Below are 13149 nucleotides of genomic sequence, written 5' to 3'. Positions count from 1 at the left end.
GGAGGTGCCTCTGTGTCTGCTACTCTGGGAACTGGAAGCTTAATTTTTTTTTTAAACTCACTGCATTTGATGAGTCCCAGATGTGCAGAGCCCGTGTCAATCAAGAGGGCCGATGGCTCGGTGGTTTTTCAGGAAGGGAGACTGCAGTGCAGCCTGGCGCCATCATTTCACTGAATGGAGAGTTAGCTTACCCAGCAATGTCCCCAACAGAGCACCCTGCCCCAGAGCAGGCAAGGACCGTCACATGACTAGGAACTGAGTCCAGGCTTTTCTGAACCAGCCTTGTTCTATTTTCTTGAAAGAGTATAAAATACACATACATATAAAATCTGTCATTTTTATTTTTTTAATTTAAAAATCGTATTTATTTATTGAGTGTGTGTGTGCATGTATGTAGGTATGTACATGCTAGGGTGCGTGTGCAGAAGTCAAAGGACAACTTGTGGGACTCCATCTTTCCTTTTATCTTTGTAGATCCAAGCACATGATTGAATTTAGGTTTTCAGACTTGGCACAAACACCTTTCCCCATGGAGTCATCTCACTGCCCCAGAATGGACCACTTTTTTTGTTGTTTGTTTGTTTGTTTTTTGAGACAGGACTTCTCTGTGTAGCTTTGAAGCCTATCCTGTAACTTGCTCTGTAGACCAGGCTGGCCTCAAACTCACAGAGATCCGCCTGCCTCTGCCTCCCAATTGCTGGGATTAAAGGCGTGCACCACCACCACCCGGTTCAGAATGTCCCATTAAAAAAAAATACTTATTTAGTTATTTTTATGTGTATGTATTTGTCTAAATGTGGGTTTGTGCCCACAATAGTATTGCCCAAGGAGGGTAGAGCAGCATCAGATTCTCAGAACTGGAGTTACAGATGGTTGTGATCCTGCAGTGAAGGTGCTGGGAACCGAACTCGGGTCCTCGGCAAGAGCAGCAAGTGCTCTTTCTTAACTGCCGAGCCATCTCTCCAGCCCTCCAAAAACGCTACCACCTTAAAGTGCACAGCTGAGGGCATTTAGCGTATTGGTAGTGTTGTATGGCCAGTGCAACAATCTGATTCCAGAACATTCTCAACATCCTGTGTCCACGAGCAGTTGTGCCTCAGGCTTCTCCTCCAGCACTTATCGCTGCTTGGTGTCTTTGGACCTTCTCTCATTCTGGACATTTCTCACAGGTAGAATCCTGCAGCCACCTAGTGTTTGTGCCTGGGCATTGTCAAGATCCATCCATTTGGTAGCATATATGTGAATATATTTACTGCATTTTTTTTTGAGACAATGATTTACAATGCAGCCTTGGACGACCTGAAATGTGCTCTATAGACCAGGCTGGCCTTGAACTCAGAGATCACCTGTCTCTGCCTCCCAAGTGCTGAGATTAAAGCCATGCACCAACATACCTGGCTTTACTGCTTTTTTTTCAGTGTGCAAAGTGATGGTTTCTCTATAGCATTTTCTTTCTTTTTGGTTTTGAGATGGGTCTCACTGTGTAGGCCTGGCTGGCCTGGAACTCACAATGTAGCCCAGGCAGGTCAACCCTCTTATTGATTATAGGTGTGCCATCACCATGACTCATTTTTGTGCTGGGGTTGGAAAAAGGCATGCAAGACCAGTGTTCTGCTAGTGAGCTACATCCCAGCCCCTCACTGAGGGATTCTAGGCAGGCACCTGCTGTACCTCTAGGTTGTATATCCCATCCTCTGTCGAGCATATATTTCTTCTCATACTTCTGCAAATGCCCTGCTTAGTATTCTGGGAACATTATGCACATGGTTCTGTAGATGTGTATGCTGAGGAGACAGCAGGTCACGTGCCCATTGGATGTCTAATGGTGAGAAAGCTGACTCCTTCATCCTCTGTGAGGAAGCACCATCAGTTTGGCTTTCTCACCCAGATGGCAGTGAGCTCTTCCGTGGTGGGTAAAGGCAGACACTGTGGCCTGGAGTTCTGTGGCAGGGCTGACGTCTTGGCCTGAGTCACAGCAACCCACTGAGAGTCCTGTCTGAGACATTGCCCTGGGGGAGCCCTGCTCTGTTTCCCACCCCCAGATTGCAACTGTGGTATTTTCGGGCAGACACCCCCCTTTCCAGGCCATGGGGACATGATGATCCAGCCAGAAGGAAGGTTGCTTGGCTTCTAGTGCTGCGTCAGCTTAGGAAAAACCCACAAAATTGGGAGCGGGGGAGGCCTAATGAGGGATTTTGCAACTTTTGGACCATCATTAAAAAAAAAAACCTTACAAACTCTGAAAGCCCGCATTTTCAATCCAATTTCTGGAAAGTGTCATGTTTGGATGCTGAATGGCAACATTCCAGAAGAAAAGGCAGCCACGGTTCCATTTTGCTTGTATGCCAGAGGTCCCAGAGCTAACCCTGTCCCAAAATTCTTTCAGGCGGGACGAATCGCACTTGCTCTCGAGGAGTGGGGCTGGCATTAAGCCTGTGTCTTCTGACCCTTCGTGGAGTGGGCCTGGGACACCAGGCCAAAGAGATCGTGTTTCAGCTGCAGGGAAAGGGAGTGGGCTGAGAGGAGCTGCTGACCACGCTAGGCTGAGCTCTGTATAGGTCCACAGACCTGGGATGGGGATGGCTAGGGTGAAGGATCAGCTCAAACGAGGGTAGCTCAGGGTCTATCTTGCTATCATGGGTTGAACCACTAAGGAGCCACTACCTAGGAGCAAGTCATGAAGGAATTAGAGTCCTTTGCCTGGGGATGTAGCTTTCTCTAGAATAAGTTGTGGTGCCACAGTAAGGATACCCCAAGGACTCTGGGAATATGGGGTTTTCTGGAGCCCTGTACTTACGGGGGGAGGGGTAAAAGCATCAGGTGGAGTCATTTGTGTAACGCGCCATGCCATGCCCTGACTTCCTTTGCCAACTATGGGCCAACCCTCTACACCTCTGGCCTGTGCTGTGCCCAGCTGGCCAGTGGCCACTGTATGGTTTGCTCTGGTCTAGTTTTTATCCCCTAGCAAAATTCATCAGTCTTCCTGAGTGGCAGGGAATAGGAAATGACTTGAAAATATAAATCTCTTCAAACACTCAAAGCAATCCTTCCTGCATGAAACACGAAATATGTTCTAGGATTGGGCAGGTGGTAGAGGGATCAGCCAAACTCTGGAAATTTTGGAGTCTTGGAAATGTTGGGTTAAGGTGGGGTAAGGTGGACTGCGGATGTAATGACTCAGTTGGTAGAGCACTTGCCTAGAACGTACGGAGCCCTGGGTTCCATTCCCTGTGCTCCATAAACAGGGCATGGTGGCACACACCTTTAATCTTAGTGCTAGAGACGGAGGCAGGAGGATCATGAATTCAACATCATCCTCAACTACAGAATGAGTTTGAGGCTAGCCTGGGCTATGTGAAGATTCTTCTGAAGCAAACAAATAATAGAACAAAACCAGAGGTGGGGAAGGAGGAGACAGCCAGGCTCTCTAGAACAGCGATTCCCTCAGTGGAGTCCCCAGACCAGCAGCAACCCTTGTAATCTCAATAGAAACATAGGTGACCAGGTCCCACCCCAGACCTGAACCAAGGAGTGCAGTTGGCATCTGTTCTTGTCTTTGAAACAGGTACTGCTATGTAGCCCAGGCTGGCTTTGAATCTGCTAATCCTCCTGCCTCTGGAGGAACTTGGTTATTGAAACCTTCTCGTGTTTGGGGCTGGGGTCCCCTTAGCATTGCAGCATGTGGGAGGCCTGCTTTAGTAGCAACCAATAAGCCCAAACCAAAACCTTTCTTGGGAAGCATGCCCCGCATGGTGGCGCTCCATGTGCGGGGCTGATTCCAGATGCTCTGGAACCCCAGCAAGTGTCTGGCATCCTTCCAGAGCATGCGTGGTGGCTCTGTGTGCCGGGGACCTTGCTGGGTGCATCTACTTACCTGCTCTGAAGCCAGCCTTGCACCAGCCAAGCGCTGCTCCAGCTGCAGGATTGCGGAGATGGCTGAATCGGCAAAGTGCTTGCTGCACAAGCCCAAGAACCCGAGTTCAACGACGCTGAGTGTGGTGGCATGTGTTTGCAGTCCTAGCACTGCGGCTTGCTGGCCAGTTAGCCTAGGTGAATCTGCGAGTCACAGGCCAGTGGGAAACTGTTTCAAAAATGTAAACAAACAAATAAGGTGTATGACTCTGAAGAGCATCCACACATGCACACGCACACTCACACACACATACACAACACACACGCGTGTGCACACACACACTAGGCCTATCTGCAACAAGCAGCATTGTCACCACACACGCGCACAGCTTCCCCACACATCCTGGCGATCCTCCACGGCTGAACATGCTATTTATTTCCAGGACCTTGGCAGCCTGGCGAGCAGCAAGAGATATTTTCATCAGGGCCTTGGCGATGTGGGACAAAGTGCCCTGCCAGCTAGGAGATGAACCCAGCCCTGTCTGGGTGAGGTTCTGCGCTGCCTGGCGGGCCCTTATCTGGACTCCTTCCTCTCCGTTTACTTTTCAGGGCTGTTGGGGCCAGTCCCAGCCTAGAGACCCTTAAGGGCCCAGGCTAGGGTGGGTGCGCTTCTCCCCTGTGTGCTGGTGAGGTTTTCAAGTGGCCATTCATGCCTCTTGTAATTCGTCTTTCAAACAGTCTGAGCAAACTTAAACAAACCCGGCTTTCATTGAAGCTCAACATCTAAGGGACGATGGGCCATTACTCATCTGCTGTCAGGTAAATCTCCTCCCAGATGAGGCCACAGAGCCCAGCCAGCCTACAGAGGTCTCTCAGGGCCCTCCTGTCACCCCACCCCCAGGGTAACCATATCCAGACTTCTAATGGTGCAGGCCAGGTTTGAACTTCACATGAAGGAACTGTGTGTGTTTAATCCTCAGAGTCTGGCTGGCTTTGTGCCACACGCCAAGGTGAGGCGTTGCTGGTCTGCTGCACACGGACTGGCTTCCAAAGTTAATCCAGACCTCAGCCAGCACTTACTTCCTGCAGAGGCTCCTCTCTGCATTAGGCAGAAGTCGGACTCCTCACAGTGACCTTCGAAGTGCCTGGCTGCCTATAACCTTACTTCTTTTCTATGTAGGACTTTGGTCCATTCAGGTAGCACCGCCTCCACGCCTTCATCCTTTCTCCACCCCAAAGACAGGGGCCACCACCCTACCTCTTCAGGGCCTTTTCCAGCCTAGATCCTGGTACCAGTGTTGGCTGCGTGTTACCTCCCTTCCTGGGGAGCCCTACAGAGGAGACTACATGTTCTGGTCCTTGCTCTGCCCTGTTGAAGTTGTTCTGCCTTCCTAGGGGCATTGCAGTCCTAGGGGCTGTGTGGCTAGTCCAGGTTGTAGCCTGTCTTTCGAAACAAAGTCCATCTGGGATTCCAATTTACCAAGGAGCACAGAAAGAGATACAGTGGGCACTGACCAGACAGACATTGATTCGTGGGGCCTTTGCACTCATCCTGGCCCAGTCTAGCTGTATTCCTAAGAAATAGAGTTGTGGAAAAGGCCCTCTGGGAGGGTAGGATTTGAATCCAGGCCTGACTCAGACATGTTTCCCGCACTGTTCATGACTCTGGCACAAGTCACTTCCTTTTCCTTGAAGATGGAGGGCTCTTTTCCTTCATCCAGAGTTTGATATGAAGTGTTGTTGTCAGGGAGACCGTCACACATCAGTAGAAGGAAGTCAGACCTAGGAGTTACGCATGGGTTATTATTTTAAGAATACCCTAATTTATTATCTGGGCGTTTAATTTGACTTTTTGAAAAAAAACCATATTATCTTGGCCTGCATTGATCATGCTTGGCTTCAGTACAAAATAGTTTAAACATTTGTTGGCTGAGTCTTATTTATGTCCAGAATTAGTCCAGAATAATGTTTTAGGCCTTGAATCTCAATTACTGGACAGACTGAGGTAGGAGGATTACGAGTTCAAGGCCAGCCTAGATGTCTTATTGAGAGCCTGGTTCAAAATGAGATGTGAAGAGAAGGCCAGGGATGTAGCTCCATGGTAGATTGCCTAACAACCACGAGAGAGGCCTGGAGCTTGTTTCCCAGTGCCACATAGACACTCCATCAAGTTGGCTTAGCATCTTGTGTCTATTAAGCATCCAGATTTGTTGCACGAATCCTCTAAGGACTGTGTTCTTTCTTGGGGCACAGAGGACAGTATGCTGTGAGGCAGTGCACACTGCTGGCCGGTACCTGGGTGTGGAGAGCTCGGGTGGTGTGGGGGGTGGCCAGCAGGGACGGAGCTAGCCTGTCATCTCCCTTGAGTCTGACCTCGATCCTGTCAAAAAGCAGACAGGATCCAGTGAGGAGGGGGAGACACCGCAGCCTGCTCTCTGCTGCTCACCCAGGCATCTGTAACGGGATGTTCTCTGTGTTCTCTGCTTAGCCCTGGGATCACTGCTTGGAAGTGGGGCTAAGTGTCCCTCCTCCCAGCCACACTTCATTCCCGGGATTTCTGGGTGGTTTGTGGGTATGACTCTGATCCGTCCTTGGCTTTCTCCTCAGATGGAAGCTCTCTCTTTGTTAGATTTGAGGAGGAGCAGAGCCGGGGAAGCCCCGCCGCGTGGGCTCAGTGGCTGTCCAGCGAGCAGGGCTCTGGGCTGAGGCATCGCATCCATGTGGGGCAGTGGGACAGAGTGGCTGCCTGGGTGAGATGGATAATGGGAGGCTGGAGTATAAGGAGTAAACTGGTCCTGCCCCTCAGGCCTCCCTATGACCGTGGCTGGGCTGTTACTGTCTTTAGCTCCTTCCCCCCTTGTGGAATGGGCTCGTAAAATCAGTGACCCTGTCCATTGTGGCGATGATGACACATGAGATTCCAGAAATGAAGGAGCGTGCACCCACTGGGCCATCCCCACCCGTCACACCTCGGCCAGGTCATCACCGTGGTCATGCACTCACCAGTCTTCAGTGTGCCAGGACTTGCCCATCAGTTCGTGGGGGCTGACAATTTCCTGATAGTTCACAAATCAGATAACAGCACCTCCATGAAGGCTAATTCACACAGACTTGAAGAAGGCACATTTGAACCAAAGGCAGCAGAGTCTTACAGCTCAGGCTGTTTGGGCTGCATCTCACGGTCTGTGCCCTGAGCTGGTGGATGGCCGGTGGGCAACTGCGGTGGTTTTTCCTATGGACACTGTCTTCAGTGACTTCACGCGGATTGGGAGCGTGAAATTGGCCACAGTGGCACATGTGCACCAAAGGGGTGGGGGAGTGCCACAGAACAGGCCGTCCGCTTGAGTGTCTAACACTTAAGAAGCTTGCTGTGGGCAGCTAGCGGGAGAGGTGCGCAGTGCAGCTCCCAGACAGACAGAGGAGTGGGCTCTCAGATGCTGAGCTTCATATCCGTGCACAGTTGTCTGGGTGGTTCCCAGCCAGGCGGTGACACTGACCCTCTGGCCCTCCTGGGACTTTTTCCCCAGAGAGCCATGTAGCTCAGGCTGAAGGCTATCCTGAGCTAATACCTGAGTCAAGAATACTGGGGCTTCCTTTCTCTCAAGCATGAGATGTTTAACAGGATTTTAAGGCTCCGTTTGGCTAAGGCAAAGGTAAGACTTTGAAATAACAGTTACACGGAGACCTATCCCCTCTTAGCCCTTGGTCCCAACAGCCTTCTTTTGTTTGTTTGTTTGAGAATGGGTCTCATGTAGCCTAGGTTAGTCTCAAATTTACTATGTGGCCGAGGATGGCCTTGAATGTCTGATCTTCCTGCCTCTACCTCCTGTGTTGGGGGTGGAACCAAGAGGCTAGGCACCCTATTGGCTGAGCTGAGTCCCAAGTTCCAGTCTAAGCCTTTGAAAGCCTGTTGCGTTGTGTTTCCAGTAGGACTAACTCATTATGTCTATCACTCGAAGATGTGGGACTTAGAGAGCCTCCCTGTATATGTAGATGCATCCCCGAGAAGCTGGATGCTTTGTCTGAGGCCACACAGCTGGTGGGGGGCAACGTCAGGGATTGAACCCAGGTTCTGTTTTCCTGGAAGCCCAGGATACAGCCAACAGAGTCCACCGTGGACCACAGCCCTTATATGGCTCCTCTGATCCAGAACGAAGGAGGCATGCCCCTCCCCGTTCATTCCATAAATATTTATCGAGCAGAGATGTGTCAGACAGGCTCTGGGACTCGGTGGTGAGCAGGCTGACAGGTCTATGGAGTGATTAATTCCCACAAGGCTTTCCAGGAAGGGGAGCCCATGGTGAGCAGAAGTTCACTGGCGGGCTTGGCAGCGGGCATGCTGGGGTCAGGGGCTGGGCTGAAGGAACAGCGTGTGCAGAGGCCGGGCCAGCAGCTGGTGTCTTAGCTCTGACATCTTCTTGGCAGGCTTCCTCAAACACAGAGCAGCTGGGCTGCATGATCTAACAACCTTCCCCGTCGGCCCCTCATTTCTGGACCAGGGGCTTTGCTAGCTTTTCAACAAAACCTCTTTTAGAGCTTTGAATGGCATCAAGTGCCATCCGGGACTGGTGGGGTCACTGGAGGGCTAATATGACGGCAGCTGCATTGTCCTCAAGCCTTGAGGAAGCTGGGTTTCCAGCCCTGGTTCCCCCTCCAACTGGCCACCCAGATTCCCAAGCCTCTTAATGCATACAGGACTCAGCTTTGTCTGCTGTAAAATGGGGCTGCAGACCTTCGATCCACAGTCATGGCCCAGTGCATGCCCAGCCCTAGGAATGTAGGCATTCCAGGAGAGTTGATTTCACAACTGAGTCTCATCATTGGCCCTGGAATCCTAAAGCATGGTTTAAGCTTCCTGTATCCCTCTTGCCTTGTTATTGTGGGAACTGGATGCTTTAGCTCCCTGGGGTCTTCTGAGTTCTGTTCTGTAACTCTAGCAAAAGAGAGCGAGATCATGCAGAGATCCTCTTGGCTGTGTGGGCCTGCAGGCCCCAGGGGGCAGTCGGAGTTGGTGAGTAATAGAGTGTCGGAAGGTTGGTAGGGGGAGGCTCCTCTAGAAATGGTGTTGAGAGTCAGAGGGATGGCTCAGTGTGTAAATAGATCCCCGTGCAAGCGTCAGGACCAGGGTTCGGGTCACTTAGGACCACTGTAAAATTTGGGCAGGTGCCGGGCGGTGGTGGCGCACGCCTTTAATCCCAGCACTCGGGAGGCAGAGGCAGGCGGATCTCTGTGAGTTCGAGGCCAGCCTGGTCTACAAGAGCTAGTTCCAGGACAGGAACCAAAAGCTACGGAGAAACCCTGTCTCGAAAAAAAAAAAAAAATTTGGGCAGGTGTGGCAGCCACTGGTAATACCAGCACACAGGAGACAGAGGCGGAATCCCAGGAGCAAGCTGGCTTTACAGACTAGATGAAGCAGCAAGAGCCTCTGCCTCAACAGATAAGGTGCAGAGGGATTGAGGAAGACCTCTGACATCAACCTTTGCACATGCGTGGATACCTGTGGGTATGCATGTTAACATGTGGGGACATACACACGCACCCATGCACACTGTATGCAGAAAAGGAAAGAAGAGAAAAGAAAAGAGGTGAGGGTATTGAATTTGGTGAGGCCAGGGAGGAGCAGGTGAGAGAGAAGATACCGGGAATGTGAGCCTTATCCCAGATGCTGGGGGAGCTGGGGCCCCGTGCCTTACTGTGTCCAGCTGAAAGGCCAAGGGAATGAGGATGCGGCTGCAGCTGGAGAGGGCAGCTCACAGCGTGTCAGGGACACAACACAGATGGTACTGCGTGTGTGTTTGCCAAAGAGGGGCATGTCCTGGGCGAGTATCCCAGAGGCTTTCTTCATCTCCCTGGGGTGACACATTAGGAGCCTTTGGCTACAGAGTCACCACGTGCGCAGCCTCCCAGCATCCTTCCTAGGAGGCAGGACTTCTGGAATGCCAGAGCCCCAGAGCCAGGCCTTGCTGCTATGCTTTGGGGTGTCCTTGTCCCTGAGTGAGTACATTGGTATTCTCCACTCAAAGAAGAGCCCTTCTGGAGAGTGTCATGAAACAGGATGACCACCCCTCTAGCCCCAGCTCCCGTCTCTGGCTGTCCAATGTTGGACAACCATCTTAACTCAAGCTCTGTCCCTTTTGTAGAGTGGGAATCATAGGATCACAACTCTGGGTAATGGAGAGCCATGGCAGCCAGGGGCTCACAGGGCAACTAGAGAAGGGCAGGACTCCTTCTAGAAGCCGCCAAGGTTCCTTGTCTGGATCAGCTCATCGTTGCTCAGTTCTGGTGACCCAGGACAGCACGTGTGCCTCCTTCACAAAAGGTTTGGGGCCCATGCGAAGACTTAGTAAGTGGGTAACGGTGCTTGCCTCCAAGCTGGATGACCTGTGTTTGATTCCTGGGGCCCACACTGATTACACCGAGTCGTCATCTGACCTCCCTGTGCACCCCATGACAAGCACATGTCACACACAGGTGAAAATGGTAGAAAAGGCAGATATACATATGCAGTACCAAGGAATGGGCAGCAAGTACTCTTAACTACGGAGCCATTTCTCCAGCCTCTTAATTTTTTATTTTGATACAAGATCTTGTCAAGCAGTGTAGGCTGGTCTTGAACTCAAAATATACTCCAGGCTGGCCTTGACCTCGTGATCTCTGGCCTTAGCCTTAGAATGCAGGAATATGCTACCACATCTGGCCCTGACTCTAGTTTTGATGCAGCTATTTGGGTAGTGGGTGGGGAATGTTCCCCACAGGCTGGGATGCTGGGCTTGTCCCTGTGTCCCATGCTTGTGGCTTACTGCTTTGACACCAAGCACCAGGTCGTGGGGTCTCTTGTCTTCCTCCCTCTTGTTCCTTACAGCTACAGCCCAGCAACACCTGAGACACACCTCTTCCTGCCTCTGTATTGCCAGGTGTGATGCTGGGATTAAAGGCGTGCGCCACCACCACCCGGCTCCATGCTGTATTTATTAAGACCAAAGCATAACCCTATCTGGCTCCTTTTACCCGCTGTGTAATTCTCCACTCCGTTTTCCCTTCCTTGTCACCAGTCTATTTCCTATCCCCCTTACTGATTGTACTTTGATTGTGTATGCCTTAGTTAGGCCTAGGTTTTTTTCATCTGGTTGAGCAGAGTAGTGTCACATGGCAATCCATGCTTTTGGACCTCTGGGCCCTACCCTTCATGCTACTTCAGCACAAAGCAACACAAGTGGGGCATTGTCACGGTCCCAGGCTGGACAGGCAGTGACATGCCACTTTGACCTGACTATGTGCAGGTGGGGATGCACCTATATAGTAGTGATTGATCTGAGAGGGTTTGGGCCCTCTGAATGTTCTACACTCTTGGTGGCTGGGCCGTTGCACCCAGTGGGCCTTCCATGGTCCCCTGGCTGAGCAGGGCAGGCAGGCTTGACTCTGATGTACTAGAGAGCCGCTGATGGGACACTGGAGAGTTTCCAGGGTGGGAGGTGAGAACTGTGACTTTGTCAGGGCACCCTGACTCTTCCCTGCCTCCTGGGACAGCAGCAGCTCTCTCAGGAACTCTAGTTCACCTTCCATTCCCTCCCCGCCTCTGTTTATCCTGCTCCTGACAGTCCCAAGCCCATGGGACAGGTACATACCAGGCGTTTCTGTGTGAGCAAAGACTACGGGAGACTTTGGCCAAAGGGACAAAGCCCTTCCTATGCTGGTTTGGTGGTGTTGGGCAGAGCTGACTTAATTCTAACTTGCTGTCTCCTGTTTCCTCTTTTCTTTCCAGAACTTTCTAGTACCCAGCCCTGCCTCAGGAGCCCAGGCTACCCTGTCCCCTTAGCGTGGCTGCAAGCGTGGGGCCATGAGCTGTCTTCTAAGTACTGTGGTCCCAATGGGGCTGGCTCTGCTGGCGTGTGGAGCACAGGCCTTTTTCCTTCCCAACACCACGAGTCTGGAGAAGCTGCTGAGCAAGTACCAGCAGGCTGAGCCACACTCCCGGGCGCGCAGGGCCATCCCCTGGTCTGACCGCCAGGAGATTCTCATGCTGCACAACAAGCTGCGAGGTCAGGTATATCCCTCTGCCTCCAACATGGAGTATATGGTGAGTGCCCACAGGGATGATGGCAGGCAAAGGCCGATGCGGTATCTTATGGTTTCTTGAGAGGTCTCATGTACTTACTATGCAGTTGGGGATGACTCAACTTCTGATTGGTCCACATCCAGCCTCTTAAGTATTGGGGTTACTGGTGTGCAAGGCTCCCTTTCTGACAGCTTAGGCTGCCTCCAAACTCAATCCGTAGTCAAGGATGACCTTGAACTTGATCTCCACCTCTCAAGTGCTAGGGTTGCAGGTGTCCACCAGCATGCCCAGTTTCTGCAGTGCTGGGGATGGAGCCCAGGGTTTTGTGCATGCTAAGCAAGCACTCTACCGACCAGCTCAGCTACAAGCACGCTACCTACCGAACCACCCCCCCACCCCTCACCCCCACTTGTGCTGTTCTGATGTCTCATTTCTCTTTCCTTCAGTGATGTCAAGGTCCGGCTTCTCTCCCTCTTCAGCCCTGTTTCTATCCTTGTCCCCCAGGTCCCAGTCCCACTTCCTCCATCAGCAGCCAATGACTTTCCTTTAGAGATCACTCTGGTACTAATGGGTCCTTCTTGGTCTCGAGGTCTGGGATGAGTGGCCAGCTATGTGGGCCCTGAGCAAGGCTACCTTTGGGGAACATGGTACAAACACCCATCTTTTCCCTTGGGAAATCTGGGCAGTCTTCCAAGATGTCTGCACGTGGGGTGGCTGTGTGCTTTTCTGGGGGTGTACAAACGTAAAAGGGCACCCTGGGTCCTGGGTCGTCTCCTTTTCAGCTGGTCTTTGCTGAAGATGACAGAAGCCACAGAGGTCTTTTTTCCTGAGCTCTTGCTGCAAGACGTTTGGGTAGCCAGGTGAAGTGGTCACTTGACCCTGAGTTCCAAGGTGGAAATGTCCCCCTTGACTGGTTTTCCTGAATTAGTGTGGGGATGAGGACAGGGAGAGGCTGGTCATGTCCCACAGGGTCTCTTGTTGCTCAATGGCCTAGACCCTCTTCTTTGGTATCTTTTAAAACTTAGAGATTAAAGCCTACTGTTTCCCAGGCACTCCCCAGGGTGGCTGGGTACCGCTCACATGTGGATGGGGTTCCCAAGATTGCTCAGAGAGGCTATGTTGTCGATGGTAGCTTCAGGCCGTCCTCATACCCCCTTGCCAAGGCGGAGACAGCTCCTGCTGGGGAACCACGCCCCAGCAGCACTCCCTGGGCAGGTGGATGGGGTAGTGTGTCTTCCACC

The 13149-nt window shown here is 51.8% G+C and overlaps 1 protein-coding gene across 2 annotated transcripts in view; it reads left to right on the top strand.

Moving 5' to 3' along the window:
• Nucleotides 1-13149, top strand: part of Crispld2 (cysteine rich secretory protein LCCL domain containing 2) — a 53121-nt gene that overhangs the window by 2707 nt on the left and 37265 nt on the right. Inside the window, exons 1-2 of one of the 2 annotated variants that reach the window (XM_041650755.1) lie at nt 4656-4671; nt 11615-11929. In XM_041650755.1, the coding sequence (XP_041506689.1) occupies nt 11690-11929 (240 nt within the window). In that variant the 5' untranslated portion in view covers nt 4656-4671; nt 11615-11689. Of the gene's footprint in view, nt 1-4655; nt 4672-11614; nt 11930-13149 lie in introns of those variants that run through there. The other variant, XM_041650754.1, reaches the window with a different exon arrangement.

This window comes from Microtus oregoni, unplaced genomic scaffold, assembly GCF_018167655.1.
Source record: "Microtus oregoni isolate MIOR12 unplaced genomic scaffold, Mior012 000004F_ref0000308, whole genome shotgun sequence".
NCBI classification, from domain to species: Eukaryota; Metazoa; Chordata; class Mammalia; order Rodentia; family Cricetidae; genus Microtus; species Microtus oregoni.
The sequence above is the reverse complement of the archived record's forward strand: the minus strand, read 5'-3'. Positions and strand labels throughout refer to the sequence as shown.